This window comes from Aegilops tauschii, chromosome 7 (genome assembly GCF_002575655.3).
Source record: "Aegilops tauschii subsp. strangulata cultivar AL8/78 chromosome 7, Aet v6.0, whole genome shotgun sequence".
Lineage (NCBI taxonomy): Eukaryota > Viridiplantae > Streptophyta > Magnoliopsida > Poales > Poaceae > Aegilops > Aegilops tauschii.
In genome coordinates this window covers 197,336,221-197,350,493 of record NC_053041.3, presented here as the reverse complement: position 1 = coordinate 197,350,493, position 14,273 = coordinate 197,336,221, and the positions used below count along the sequence as shown (strand labels likewise).

At 44.8% G+C, this 14,273-nt stretch overlaps 1 protein-coding gene across 1 annotated transcript; it reads right to left on the bottom strand.

The window, feature by feature from the left end:
* Positions 1-3,253: 3,253 nt before the first annotated feature.
* Positions 3,254-6,824, bottom strand: LOC109763509 (galactan beta-1,4-galactosyltransferase GALS1). The gene is made up of 2 exons (XM_020322357.4): positions 5,335-6,824; positions 3,254-3,869 (listed from the first exon to the last, which is right to left on the bottom strand). The coding sequence occupies exons 1-2, from the start codon at positions 6,525-6,527 to the stop codon at positions 3,524-3,526; spliced, it is 1,539 nt and encodes a 512-aa protein (XP_020177946.1). The 5' UTR covers positions 6,528-6,824; the 3' UTR covers positions 3,254-3,523.
* Positions 6,825-14,273: the final 7,449 nt, after the last annotated feature.

Genomic DNA, 14,273 nt, shown 5'->3' with positions numbered 1-14,273 from the left:
TCAATTCATGATCTAATCCGGGACTCCGAACAACATTCGGTGACCATTTCGAGACTCCTCATCATGTTCATGATCTAATCCGGGACTCCGAACAACATTCGGTAACCAAATCACACAACTCATATAATATTATATCATCATCGAATGTTAAGCGTGCGGACCCTACGGGTTCGAGAACTATGTAGACATGACCGAGACACCTCTCCGGTCAATAACCAATAGTGGAACCTGGATGCCCATATTGGCTCCTACATATTCTACGAAGATCTTTATCGGTCGAACCGTTATGACAACATACGTAATTCCCTTTGTCCATCGGTATGTTACTTGCCCGAGATTCGATCGTCGGTATCTTCATACCTAGTTCAAGCTCGTTACTGGCAAGTCTCTTTACTCGTTTCATAATACATCACCTCATGACTAACTCCTTAGTCGTTTGCTTGCAAGCTTATGATGTGTATTACCGAGGGGGCCCAGAGAGACCTCTCCGATACTCGGAGTGACAAATCCTAATCTCGATCTATGCCAACTCAACAAACGCCTTCGGAGATACCTGTAGAGTATCTTTATAATCACCCAGTTACGTTGTGCCGTTTGATAGCACACAAGGCATTCCTCCGGTATCCGGGAGTTGCATAATCCCATAGTCGAAGGTATATGTATTTGACATGAAGAAAGCAATAGCAATAAAACTGAACGATCATTATGCTAAGCTAACAAATGGGTCTTGTCCATCACATCATTCTCCTAATGATGTGATCCCATTATCAAATGACAACTCATGTCAATGGTTAGAAAACCTTAACCATCTTTGATCAACGAGCTAGTCTAGTAGAGGCTCACTAGGGACACGGTGTTTATTTATGTATTCACACTTGTATTAAGGTTTCCGATTAATACAATTCTAGCATGAATAATAAACATTTATTATGAATAAGGAAATATAAAATAACAACTTTATTATTGCCTCTAGGGCATATTTCCTTCAGTTTGAGGGATTTCAAATACGATCTACGCTAACTTTTCTTCTTCCGCTGCAACTCGGAGTTGGTAACGATCTGATCTAAACCGTTATTGCATCTTCATTGTGTTCCTGGTTGATTGTAGGACGATTTTTTTGTTTTCTACTGCATTTTCCAATAGTGGTATCAGAGCCAACACGTACGACACTTATCATTTGAATTATTTTGTGAGGCCTTATTAAATAATAAAATAAAAATGGATGTGTGCATCGCTCGATGCAGAGGCCAGGGTAATCCTTGTTTTCAAAAGAAGAAGAAAAATATATCTTAGCATACTCGGATGCAATTTTGTAATGAAAACTATGGTTCATTATCAAAGTTTGGTTGTAAATATGACGGTATATATACGTCGCCAACAGTGACTAATGGAGTACAGTAGCTATTCTGGTGGGCAGCTTGTACGTCATCGTTGTTGTTGGTCCGACTATAATCCAAACTAGTCATATCAAGTTCTCAAATTTGAAAAAAGTTATTAAGACTTAAAAATGCTCGTGAATTCAAATAAACAAGAATTTTAAAAACAATTATTTGATAAAATTGTCATGGATTAAAAAAATCACAAAACCAAAAAAATCGCAAATTTGAAAATAGTTCATGAATTAAAAAAAGTTCATGAATTAGAAAAATGTTCATGAGTTTTGAAAAACTTCATGAATTAAAAAAATATATCATAAAAAAGGAAAACAATTTTTTAAAGAGAAAGAAGTAGAAGAAGGAAGAATGAAAAAAGGAAACGGTTAGTAGAAAACCAGAAAAACCGGCTTCCAAAACAGAAAAAACCACTGTGAACCTCATTGAAGAAAACCAACAGAACCCTCCGTAGCAAGCGCTATTGGTCCACCCGAGTAATGCTACACACAGGAGCTTTGTGGGCTAATTAAAGGTTAATGGCTATAATTTTACTTAAGTAGGACGGGACCCACCAGTTAAATTCAGGGGTGGCCAATTAGATTAGGGCATGTTTTTAGCCCGTGAACTCTCCTGAAACATGCCCATGAGTCTAGTATTATTGGGGCCATCCAGTTCCTGCTCCCTGTGGGGGATTCGCCCGAGGGAGCTACTAGTCAGCGCCTTTGGTGCCGGCTAAGGAAATTAGCACTCACGCGCGTCTGGACCGGCCCAAAACAGTCTGTCGCTCGCTCGCCTCACCACACTCGCAAGGGATCGTTGTCGGTCGCTAAAAAAAATAAGGATCATAGTCCTCTTTCTCCTGTTTGCTAACTAGTTTAATTTGAAAAATTCATGCACTAAAAAAATGAATCACAAATTCAAAAAATGATTTCGAAAAATCACAAAAAATAATCATGATTTTAAAAGTGTTCACGGATTTTGAAAAAGGTTCATGAATTTGAAAAAAAGTTCATCGAATTTGAAAAAAGTTCATCAAATCCAAAAAGAAATCATCGATTTTGAATTTTTTTAGCAGTTTAAAAAAAGTTCATCGAATTTGGAAAAAAGTTCATCAATCTGAAGAAAGGTTCATTGATTTGAAAAAAGTTCATCAATCTGGAAAATATTTAATTGAATATGAAACAAAAGGTTCATTGATTTGAAAAAAAGTTCATCGAATTTGGGAAAAGTTCATTGATTTGAAAAAAAGTACATAGAATTGAAATAAAATATTGAGTTTCAGAAAAATTCCATATATTTTGCAGAAAAGCTTCATCGAGCCAGGAAGAAGAAAAATGAAAAAGGGGGAAAGGAAAAAGGAAAAAAGTATAAGTATAAGGAAGAAAAGAACAAGAAAGATGTACATAAAACATATGAGGTTGTGTGGCCGGGTGGTCACTGCACTGTAAAATGGCCTGTAATGGGTTGTGTGGTCAGGTGGTCACTGCACTGTAAAATGGCCTATAACGGGCGCTAAAGTGTCAAATAGGGATCGCCTTTGCCCGGAGCGCTTGGTACGGGCGACACATAGAGTGCCCCACAGTTCCGTGTATGAACTTGATTCAGCTCACATGACACAGTACAGAGTACACCAGACCAGATCTCGATTCCTATGCTTTGCTACTGCTCCCTCCAGGACTTCAGCAATCAGCACTAGGTACAGTTAGAAACACTCTCGTCTCTAGCCTACAGGGCGCAAGATCCATGGCACCTTGACATTACCTTATGGTACACACTCAGGAATCATACAGAAGAATCCTTGACAACTCCAAATGTGTCTACCTCTCCACATGCAGGAATGTTGCCGCGAGAGATTCTAAATTAAACTAGTACAAAAATCAGGCACTCAACACTGCTGTCTATTGAGATGAGAAGAATCTGATAATTGTCCAACAGTTCGTCTACATAAATCTATAAGAGGACATCAAAGATGAGCTTAAAGAACAGCAAAAAAGAAAGAAATGAAATGCGTCGAATTGACGCCGGAGCCAAGAATGCTGAGAACCAAAACTTTACACTGGTTGCACACCGGGTTCAGTGGCACAGATGGAGACCAAGGTACCCCAAAGAACAGCATTATGTATGTACCAGACTAGGTCTTCCTCCAGAGGCTACGAATAGACCACGCCAACTGTCTCCTCCTCGAAGCGCTTGATATCACCCGCCAAACGCTTCATGTTATCGTCGTAGAAGTATGGTACCTCCTCGAACATTACCTTGCTGCCATTGGTGGGTTTTGGCACAAACTCCCGGCAAGGCTCCTCCATGACATTGATCGAGTTGTGATAATGGTAGTACCTGATCAAGCTTTCGGTTTTATGGGTCGTCCGCCCGTAGACATTTTGAGACATGTGTACACCAGTGGAGTATGCATTCCTTGCTCGAATGGCGTATTTGCGATCCCGCCTGACTCCGGTGATCGAATTACGGAAAACAAGTTTTTCAAACCCCCACTGCCTGAAGACCATAAATGTGTTAGTATGGGAAAGTCTGCTAGACAGATCGCATGTTCACGTGCACAAAGTAAATACGCTGAAATAAATTAAAAGAAGTGATGCACCTACTTTTAGCTTATCAAATGGAGACCATAATCCTAACTCAAACACTAAAAACATCCAGTGCCAGTTGTGTTTCATTCATTTACTTTATCGTAAGATAAAATATTCCCATAAGCTGAGTAGATCATGTAAATATCTAGGTTCTTAACAATTATTACAGCAACAACACTCAGGTTGCACACAGAGTAGCATTGGTACAAAATTATAGGGCCCTCCTAGTGAAGAACCAAACTGATGGCCAAAGCATGATTGGGTTTATTAACGTCTGATTTCAACACAAGCTTTTTTACTAGCATAGAATAGAGTATCAGCAATCTGAAAGAAATCTAGAAGCAAACCTATCATGCAAAGATACTTGCGGATTGGGCCACGACACAAATGGTGGCAAACACTTTTTCTTGGGTTAACTACTAAAAATAATGTCTTGTTGCCAACTACTGTACTCAGAAGTGGACAAGCTGCAGCTTAGTTCATGATAAAACAAACGATCATCACTGACGAAAAATATCACTTTCTGCTCCGAACATGCCATGGGCATATGCAGGACGAACTAATTGATGAATAGTTGCCTTCTCATGGAGAATTATGCAATGTCAACCTGATCGTTGTTTTGTTATAGACTCTGAACAGCTACAGTCAATTTCATCCAAGGTTTTCTAAGTGTGAAATTAGACAGCCAAGATCACATCCAAAGGAGAGTCCTCATTCAGGAGTCAGGACTAGCCGAAGCTGGTTGCTCCTCATGTCCTTTCATTTGTGCACGATGCTGGTTGCACCAATGTAATACTCGCGCTGATTGACTCTCATCGCCATGAGAATGCAACTACTCATCAACTATTTGCTTAAAGATTTACACTTGTTTCTTAAAAAAACACTTTTTATGTAGTGACTCTACCCCAAAACAAAAGATGCACTATTTTAGGTTCACTGTCAGAAAACAAAAGAGTAACTCAGGAAAGTAGCCCCAAGCTGGCCAGCAGTATTTGATGTAGGGCTGAGCTAAATTCAGAAAATGCCGCAATGGACCAAGGTCAAGCTACCTTCAACTTAGTAAGGAAAGGAACAAAACAGTCGCACTGCCCAAAATCAACCTAACGCTTAGACTAGTGTGACTCACAACCTAGGTTCTTGAAGCATGTGTGCTGATGAAAAACAAATGGACAGTGACTGGAGTACATTGCAAGTTCTGCGGACACTCACTGGATTCCAGGAACGCTATGCGGTAAACAAGGATATCTTGCCCTGATTGCAGTATTGTATTGCACGAATCTTTGTTGGATTTCAACGGGAATATCAACAGGCATAAACAATTGCAGCAACAGTTAACATAGATAGAGAAGGCTAAAGCAGGGAAGAAAGCAGACCTCGAGTAGCCCTTGGTCGGATCCTCCACGCAGAGCTTGCTGGACATGGGGTTCTGCTCAATGGTGAACTGTGTGTACCGCTCCAGCTGGCCGAGCACCTCCTCCAACGACCGCCCGTCGGGGAGGTAGATGTACTCGTCGACGTCGAAGAAGAAGGTCCAGTTCGCGGCGTGGCGGTGCCGGTGGAGGCAGTCGTTCACCACCATGAACTGGTTGTAGTAGTACCCGTCGTACTCTGCTTGCGCCCTGATGTCCTGGAGAGTGACCCGGCCGGCCCTCACCCACGGATCCAGAACCGCCCTGACCGCCGGGCTGACGCCGCCGGCGTCATGGAGAACAAAATGCGACCTTGGGCCGAAGAAATGCGCGTGGTAGGCCAGCCACTCCCGCATCCGCGGGGCGCTGATGTTGCCGTAGAGCGAGGAGCCGCAGTAGAGGTACTCGTAGGGGAACGGCGGCTGGAAGCGGGACCCGTCGTACGACCCCGGCGCCTCCTCGAGCGCGACGAAGCGCTCGTACCGGCGGGAGGAGGTGGAGTAATAGGCGTGGACGAGGAGCTTCCCGCCGCGGTTGCCGGCGTTGGGGTTGGACGGGAACGTGCAGTTGACGACGACGGTGGTGTAGACGCGGCCGTAGCCCCAGTCGGGCAGCATCTTGTACGCCTTGGTCCGGACGGGCCTCGGCGGCGGGCCGCCGGCCGGGTCCAGGTTGGGGAGCCACTCGCACTTGAAGTAAGGGGTGCTGAAGACGTGCGCCGGCTTGGAAGCCAGCCCCACGATGGCGAATGTGCGCGGCCCGCCCCGGTACGCGCCCATCTGGACGAACAGCGCCGCCGCGCTGCCGTACGGCCGGAGCTCCCGCTTGTTGGGGTCCCGTGGCCGGGATGGCAAGGTTGGCGCCTTTCTCGCGCTGGCGGCGGCGGTCGGTGCGGCTCTGTCCGCTGTGGAGTTGGAGAAGGATACTGCGGTGGTGGTGGTGGTGGCGGCGGCGGCGGTAGATGGGGGAGGGATGAGGGGACAGGAGGAGCGGGTGATGGCGAGGATTGGCTGGTACGGGTGGAACTGCCAGAGCGCCATGATGAGGGCGAAGAGCACCAGGGAGGCGCCGAAGGATTTGATGTCGAGGCAGGAGATGCCGAACGCGCCACCGCCAATGCCGCCGCCAGCCTCTTTCCTCACGGCGGCGGGCTTCATCGGTGGAGCGGCTGTGTGCCCGACGCGCTCTGGCTCGATCTGCTCTGCTTTTCGAGTGAAGTGTGCGGAGCGGTCAGTGGAGCAGGAGAGTTGCCACAGCTTTTTCCTCGTTTCTTGGGGAATAGCTTGATCTATGGAAGGAAATGCTGAAGCAGCCAAGCTGGGAAGGGGGCAGGCAGATCGATAGGCTGTGCGAGATGATGGGGAGAGTGAAGTGGGGGATGGGGGGAGTGGAGAAATCGGCGGAACAATCGGGGAAGAGTGAGAGGGTGGTGAGGCTGAGCGAGGCTGTGTGGCTATTTGGGTGTGGGATTGATTCCTCTCTCCCTTCCCTTTGGACTTTGGGGCTTTGTGGGTGTGGGACTGGCACTGTAGCCGGTGGGTGGCCTTGTGGGGTTCTACGGACAAAACCAAACAGGAGTTTTCTTTCGACAAGGTATGAATTTTATTTACTACCCCTCTTGCCCCAAAATAAGTGTGAAGGTTATGACGTACTCCCTCCGTTTCAAAATAGATGACCCAATTATATATATTTTGAAACGGAGGGAGTATTATTTAAAATGGAGCATAAAGCAAGAGGATACATACACTAAAAGCATACACCCTCCACAACGCCACAAGAAACGATGTTCTTCAACAACAATGCCTTCACAAAAGAAGCGATGCTGATGCGCTGTCGTCACCAGATCCAACCATCAAGGCAAGAATCTAGGTTTTCATCCAGAAAAACCATTCCGAGCATATCCGAGCAATGCATGTAATGAAGCAAAAAAAATGTCCCGTTATAATCAACTCACATTCGACGTAGGTTTTCGCCTTGGAGCTCAAGATCGGGTGCACGTAGCACCACCTCGAAGTCACACCTGCGTCGTCGCCATCACTTTTCCACGATCACAGGAGCTACATGCAAATGTGCGACTGCCGCCGCTCCACAACAATCCCTCTGTGTCAAGACTTCGGCCATAGTTTACATCTCATCATCGATGTCAACCACCAGACATAAAGAGATCAACCCTCTTCGAAGACCTTTTGGTGACCACCGCTGTCATGGAGCAGTAGGAGGTCGTTGTAGTACAGTCTACAACCACCACCATTCGATCGACCGGGGCTGGATCACCACCACCATCATCGTTCATCCGCGGGAGATCATTGTAGCCATGTTGCGGAGGAGGACGATGCACCACCACTCGTTGCTTGTCGTCTTGAAATTTTCAAAATATGCTCAAAACGACGCAGATCAAGTGTGCCTTGGATTTGTGTAGAATTGCATGAAACGCGGAAATGGAAAGCCAGTGTCCATTTGAATCCCATAGGATTTAGGTTTACTTGATGCGTCACAAGACAAACAAAAGTTTTTTTTTTCTAAAGTGACTGAGTAGATGATAAATTTTCTATGAAATGCGGGGCAAAAATCATAAATTGTACAATCCTACGAAACAAAAAGTGATATAGCAAAAATTCCTAATAGTTTTAATCCTCTAAAATGTTATGAAAATCTTTTCAATCAAAGAGGTCGCTATTATATGTGATCTACCAAATCATATAATTGTTTCCCCCTAGGTGGTAATAGATGGTTAATACATTCAGATTGTTAATATAGACCATTTACCCTATATAGTTAGGAAATTCAATGTCAAGAATTGTTGTTAATATAGACCATTTGCCCTATATAGTTAGGAAATTCAGTGTCGAGAATTGTTGTTAATATAGACCATTTGCCCTATATAGTCGGTACTTATTCTGCGTGTCTTTATAAAAAAGTTTACCATAACCTATTTTTACACAATAGATAAAAATAGTATTCATGCATATCAGATGTAATGTTAACATATTAAAAAAATGCTGAGATATTTGCCCTCTAAAAATTTAAAGAACAAAACTGCAAAATTCCTATATAAGAAAAAAAATCACTTATTTACATATGAAAGTAAAATAACTAAAAGGGGAAGGGAAAAGGAAAAAAATCACTTTTTTACATCTTTTTGAGCAAAATCACTTATTTACATGTGAAAGTAAAATAAGATATTTTTTAGAATCACAGCGTCACTTTATTGCATAAGATTAAGTGATCGGGTGGGGCATCGAGCCACACATGCTAACCTATGTGCCTCCCCATTACATGCACACTGCTCATGGATAAATTTACAAGCCCTAAGTAACCTACTACGCTCTTTTATTTCATGTAGCACCATGCAATGTCCTCCTAGGTTCTCCGGTGCTTCGAGTTCCTAGACGGCTCTCAGACAGTCGGTAGCAACATGTACTCTTTCCGGGCCCAGGTCTTCGCTCAGGGCTAATGCTTCACGGCATGCAGGAGCCTCCAGTGTTTCAGCATCAGTGATCCCCTCGAAAACAACTTTCAAGGCCCCCTAGAACCTTCCAAGTTCGTCGCAGCAGACCGCTCCTATAGCTCCTTTGCTTTGTGTCTTCGCCACTGCCCCATCAACATTCATCTTGTAATAGTTGGTCATGGGGGAATCCACCTAGGCACCACATGGGTCACTACTCGGTTCACCTTGCCCTTGACGTCCAACACAGTAGGGGAAGCCTAATCTCGCTACTATTGGGCTGGCTTCATTAGTTTGTTTTTCTTGTTTTTCTTTTGTTTTATTTACTTCTCTAGACTAAAAAAATCTACTTTTCTATATATTTTGGAAATTATTCTAAATATATAGTATATTCGAAGAATTAATTAATGAAAAAATTCGAACGTTCACCGTGCATTTAAAAGATGATAGGGTAGTATAAAAATTTGTTCACGTAATTATTAACAAATGTTCATATCATACATAAATTGTTTCACATGTATTAAGAAAATGTTTCAAGTGTATTCGTAAAATGTTCAACATGTATTCAAAAGAGTTTAATCCATATTGAAATAATGTTCAAACATGTATTTTGAAAACAATGCACATCATGTACTGAAAAATGTTCAACGTGTATAAAAAAGTATTCAGCGTCTTTCACAAAAAAATAATTCAACGTGTATTCAAAACAAATGTACAACGCGTATTCAAAAAAATGTTCACGTCTATGTGAAAAAATGGTCATCCTGTATTTTAAAAAATGTTCAAGGTGTATATATAAAATGTTTCACATGTATTAACAAAATGTTCAACCTAGATTCAAAAAATGGTCGTGTCGTCTTAAAAAACAAATGTTCACATGTTTCAAAAATATATTCGTGACATTTTTGGAAAATATTTATACAATGTAAAAAAATATTTCCATAATTTTCTTAAAAATGTTTTGAACCATTAAAAAAATGTTCTTGACATTTAAAAATCCAAAAATTTCAAAGATATGTTCCTGAGATTTTCCAAAAGTGTTAATAAAATGTAGTAAAATATTCATGTATTACAAAACAAATTCATACAATTCGAAAATGGTCAACGTCTATTTTTAAAGGCTTAACATTTCTTCAAAAAATATTTAAACATGCAATTTCAAAAAAAAAATCTACGCTCATGCAAGATCTATCTAGGAGATGCATAGCAACGAGAGGGGGAGAGTGTGTCCACGTAACCTCGTAGACCGAAAGCGAAAGCGTTTGACAACGCGGTTGATGTAGTCGAACTTCTTCTCGTTCCGACCGATCAAGCACCGAACGTACGACACCTCTGAGTTCTGCACACGTTCAGCTCGATGACGTCCCTCGAACTCTTGATCCAGCAAAGTGTCGAGGGAGAGTTTCGTCAGCACGACGACGTGGTGAGGGTGATGGTGAAGTGATGCGCGCAGGGCTTCGCTTAAGCACTACGACAATATGACCGGAGGCGTAAACTGTGGAGGGGGGCGCCGCACACGGCTAGGAATCAATGTTGTGTATTCTTGCGGTGCCCCCCCCCCACATATATATATATATATAGGTGGGAGAGGGGGAGGGGGAGCAAGGGGCGCCCCAAGTAGGAGTAATCCTACTTGGGCGCCTCCTACAAGTCGGCCTCCCCCCTTCCATTAGTGTCGGAGGGGGAAGGAAAGAGAGGGGGGAGGGGGGGAATGGGGGAGGCCTAATTCTCCCCTTTCCTTCTCCCTTCCCTCCTGAAAGGATCGATACGGTCGACTAGAGGGGGGTGAATAGGAGACTACAAATTTTAATCTTTCTTGTCAATTTTAAGGCTTAGCGGATAAATAGGGTTCACTAGATATGCAACTAGGTGAATGCAACTTATATGACAAGCAAGCTCCAAGATAAATATGCTAGGCAACAAACTAAGTAGCAAGCCAACAAGCGTACAAAACAAAGTAAGGTGCGGGAAAGGATTAACCACAAGTGAGACGAGGACGCGAATTTTATCCCGAAGTTCACTCTTCCTTGGGGAAGAGCTACTCTCCGTTTGCAGAGGTGCCGGCGCCAAAGCTTGCGGAACGCCACGAAGGCTCACTGTAATCTCCTTTGAGTCACCCCCAACGGATGAGCCTCGAATCACTCGGGGTTGGTCTTGAAGGCGACCACCACACCTTTACAAACTTCTCCGGAGCACACCATAAGCAAGGAAGCTTCCGGAGGAACCTCTATCCGCCTAGGAGCCCAAGCTCCAAGAGTAATAAGTCAATGGGGAAGAAATGTTGCGGGGAACACGATTTGGTCTGGTCAAGTTGTAGATCGGTTCTTGCTCTCCCAATGCCCAAAGTTTGAAAAAGTTTTGGTGGAGGGATTGAGAGTATTGAGCAAAATGGGGTGTAGCAATGGTGGAGCTCAACAAGACATTAGGGTTAGGGGTTGGAGGTGGAAGAAGAGCCTTTTTATAGTGTTCTTGGCCGGGTGGGGAATCTGCCCGTTGGACCCCGTGCGCACGGGCTAAGTCAGCCCCATGCGCACAGGGTACTCAGAGAGTTTCATACCACCCCGTGTGCACGGGGGTCAAACGACCCCGTGCGCACGGGGTACTCAAAGAGTTTACATAGTACCCCATGCGCACGGGGGTCAAAAGACCCCGTGCGCACGGGGTACTCAGAGAGTTACGCAGTACCCCGTGCGCACGGGGGTCCAAAGACCCCGTGCGCACGGGGTACCCAGTAACTTTGAGTCACAAACTTTCTGAGTACCACAAGCACACACACTAGGATTTTAGGTGGTAAGATTGGGTAGGCTAAGTGTATAAGGTTCGGCAATGGCATTCCCACACAACTTTCATCCACACAAACCCCTCTTAATAGTGCGGTCTTTCCTACGACTCGAAGCAAACCAAAAACTAAACCTTCGAAGCGCCAGAAGACCACACCTTTCTCCTTTTCAAATTGGGGGGGGGGGGTCGCACATCTCCATCACGGAGCACTTGGAACCAATATCCTGAGATAAACTTTAGTAACCGATATTAGTTCAACTTACCACATTGTCATCACACCAAAATATAGTATAAGTGCCACTTGCACTTTCAATCTCCCCCTTTTTGGTGCATTGATGACAACATGGTTAGAGCATGGCATAGAGGATAAAAATATTGAATAGCCATGGGACAAATAATGATCATGGTAGCTCCCCCTATATGTGTGCCTGGATAAAATGAATGCTTGAGAATGCATCAAGTACACACATAAGAGGCTCCTCCAATATCATTATTGTCAAGACATGAGATCAACATAATAAACCTATCACGGTGCCTAGATCTCATGAAATAGTGTGGTGAGAAAATATTGTGAGACACATAATAAGCAAGATATGATAATAAAGCTAGAGTCTCACAAGCATAGTCGTGTAGCTCACACAACCACAAGCAGAAAGTAAATAAGAGTATCTCAAGCCAGCTGAAACCAACCAACAACGAGAAACACGAGGCTTGAGATCTCAACACACACACACACAAAACACACCCACGAACCAACACCACTTCTCCCCCTTTGTCATCAAGACAACAAAAAGGAGACAAATGGCGACACACATACCCACTAGACAAGAGGAGGAGCACTCGAGGCATCATCATCATCACCAAAGCGCCATTCGGCCATTGGAAAAGACCGAGCAGTGGCCTTACTGTCGTTGTCCTCGGACCCTGGACCGACCTCCTCACCGGCTGCAGCCCTAGCTGCCTTTTGCTCACGCCCATAAGCTTCTCCTTGTTGATTTCCTTAATCTGACGGCGCTGGATAGACTGGCACATCTTGAACATGTTGCTCAAGGTCTTGAACAGAGACTTCTTCTCTCCCCTGGCAGAGACGGCCTCAGAACCAACAGACTTGGCCTTACCACGAGGGATCCGTGCAGTGGAGGACATCCTGGAGTGAAAGTAGCATGATCCTCAGGCCTAGGGTTGCGCCCCTTCTTGATAGGCACATATGGAGCAGGAGCAGCTGGGGTCCAGTTAGAGTTGCGCTTGGGAACAGAAGTCTTGAACGAGGCAATGTACTTGGCTGGGCAGACATACTCAATCAAAGCCTGAATGAATGGAGCATAGATCAAGGACTTGTTCTCTTGTACACACTGACGGAGCTCATAGAACATGAAGTCCAGGACATCCACCCTCTTCTTCTGATTGAGGTACACAAAGACATCTAGCATGGAACTACGAATGTTATGGGAATCACCGGCCTTTGGAGTGAGAGTATACCTAAGGATATGGCGCATAGTGTCATAGAGGGGCAAAAGATCTTTGATGGACCCAGTGACAAACGACTTCTCTTGCTTGTATGCAAAAGAAATCTCATCCTCAGTGCGCTGTCCACTTTCCCGAACTCTGCCAAACTCATTAGATACAGCCTCTTTATCAATGAATGGATAAGGAATGATCTCAGAGAACTTAGCCATAGGAGCGGAGCACCGATGCGTTCCGGACATCCAAGTGAGGGTGCGAGCAGAGTCATTCGAAAAATACAAAGTTGCAAAGAACCGCATCACGAGATCTTCATTGTAGGGGTGGTTGAAAGTGATAAACGGAATGAGACCCAATTTTCCAAGAGTTGAGTACACACCGGGATACAGATGATCATTTTCGCGCAGAGACTCTGTGTTAACTTGCTTGTGAGGAGCGAACTTCTTTGACTTGGTCATGAGGAGCTCATGATAGACCCTTTGCTGAAAATCGTTCTTGAAGCGGGGATCCACTCCCAAACCAGTGGCAGCCGCATAGGGATGGCTCTGTCTCTTAGCCCACAGCTCTGGCTTGGTCCACTTGGCAAGAGGCATATTCCGGAGGTCACGCCCGCCCGGAATGGCTTGCTCAGGACTGGACTCCTCTTCCTCCTCATCAACACAATCATCCTCTTCTTCTATATCTTCATCATCATTGGGGTTGACATAGTGAGAATCATCTTGCGAGTCATACTCTTCCTCTGAATCATCGGAGGCCTCAACAACAGGCCGCTTGGAGGCAGCATGGTGAACACGGCCCTGCCCAGACCCAGACCCCTGACTCATGCCTTCAGACAGCTGGCGACGGGCAACTGTGAATTCCTTGGATCCTCCTTTTGGGCGCTTGCGACGAAGCTCGGCCCTCTTGTCAGCGGAATATGAAACACACACGAACACCCAACAACACAAGCACGAAACACAAATGAGTACAAGTGCATGATAGATGGCATAGGAATAGGTAGATAATCAGGTAAAAGGCTCCTGGATATCCCGTGTGCACGGGGGTTTAGACCCCGTGCGCATGGGGGTCCCGTGCGCACGGTACATGACCATGGACACGGGGCCCCGTGCGCACGGGGGTCACCCAGCGGCAGCCACTTCCAGATCGAGATCTGGGAGTGGGTGCGGCAGGGAGACCAGAGGATCCAAGCATCTGATAACTACCTAGAGATGAGGTG

Bases quoted from the DNA above. Each gene is read 5' to 3' on its own strand.
- LOC109763509 (XM_020322357.4), bottom strand. From the start codon at position 6,527: ATGAAGCCCGCCGCCGTGAGGAAAGAGGCTGGCGGCGGCATTGGCGGT. The intron at 3,870-5,334 runs GTCTGCTTTCTT...TATGGTCTTCAG, and splicing joins CCGACCAAGGGCTACTCGAG to GCAGTGGGGGTTTGAAAAAC.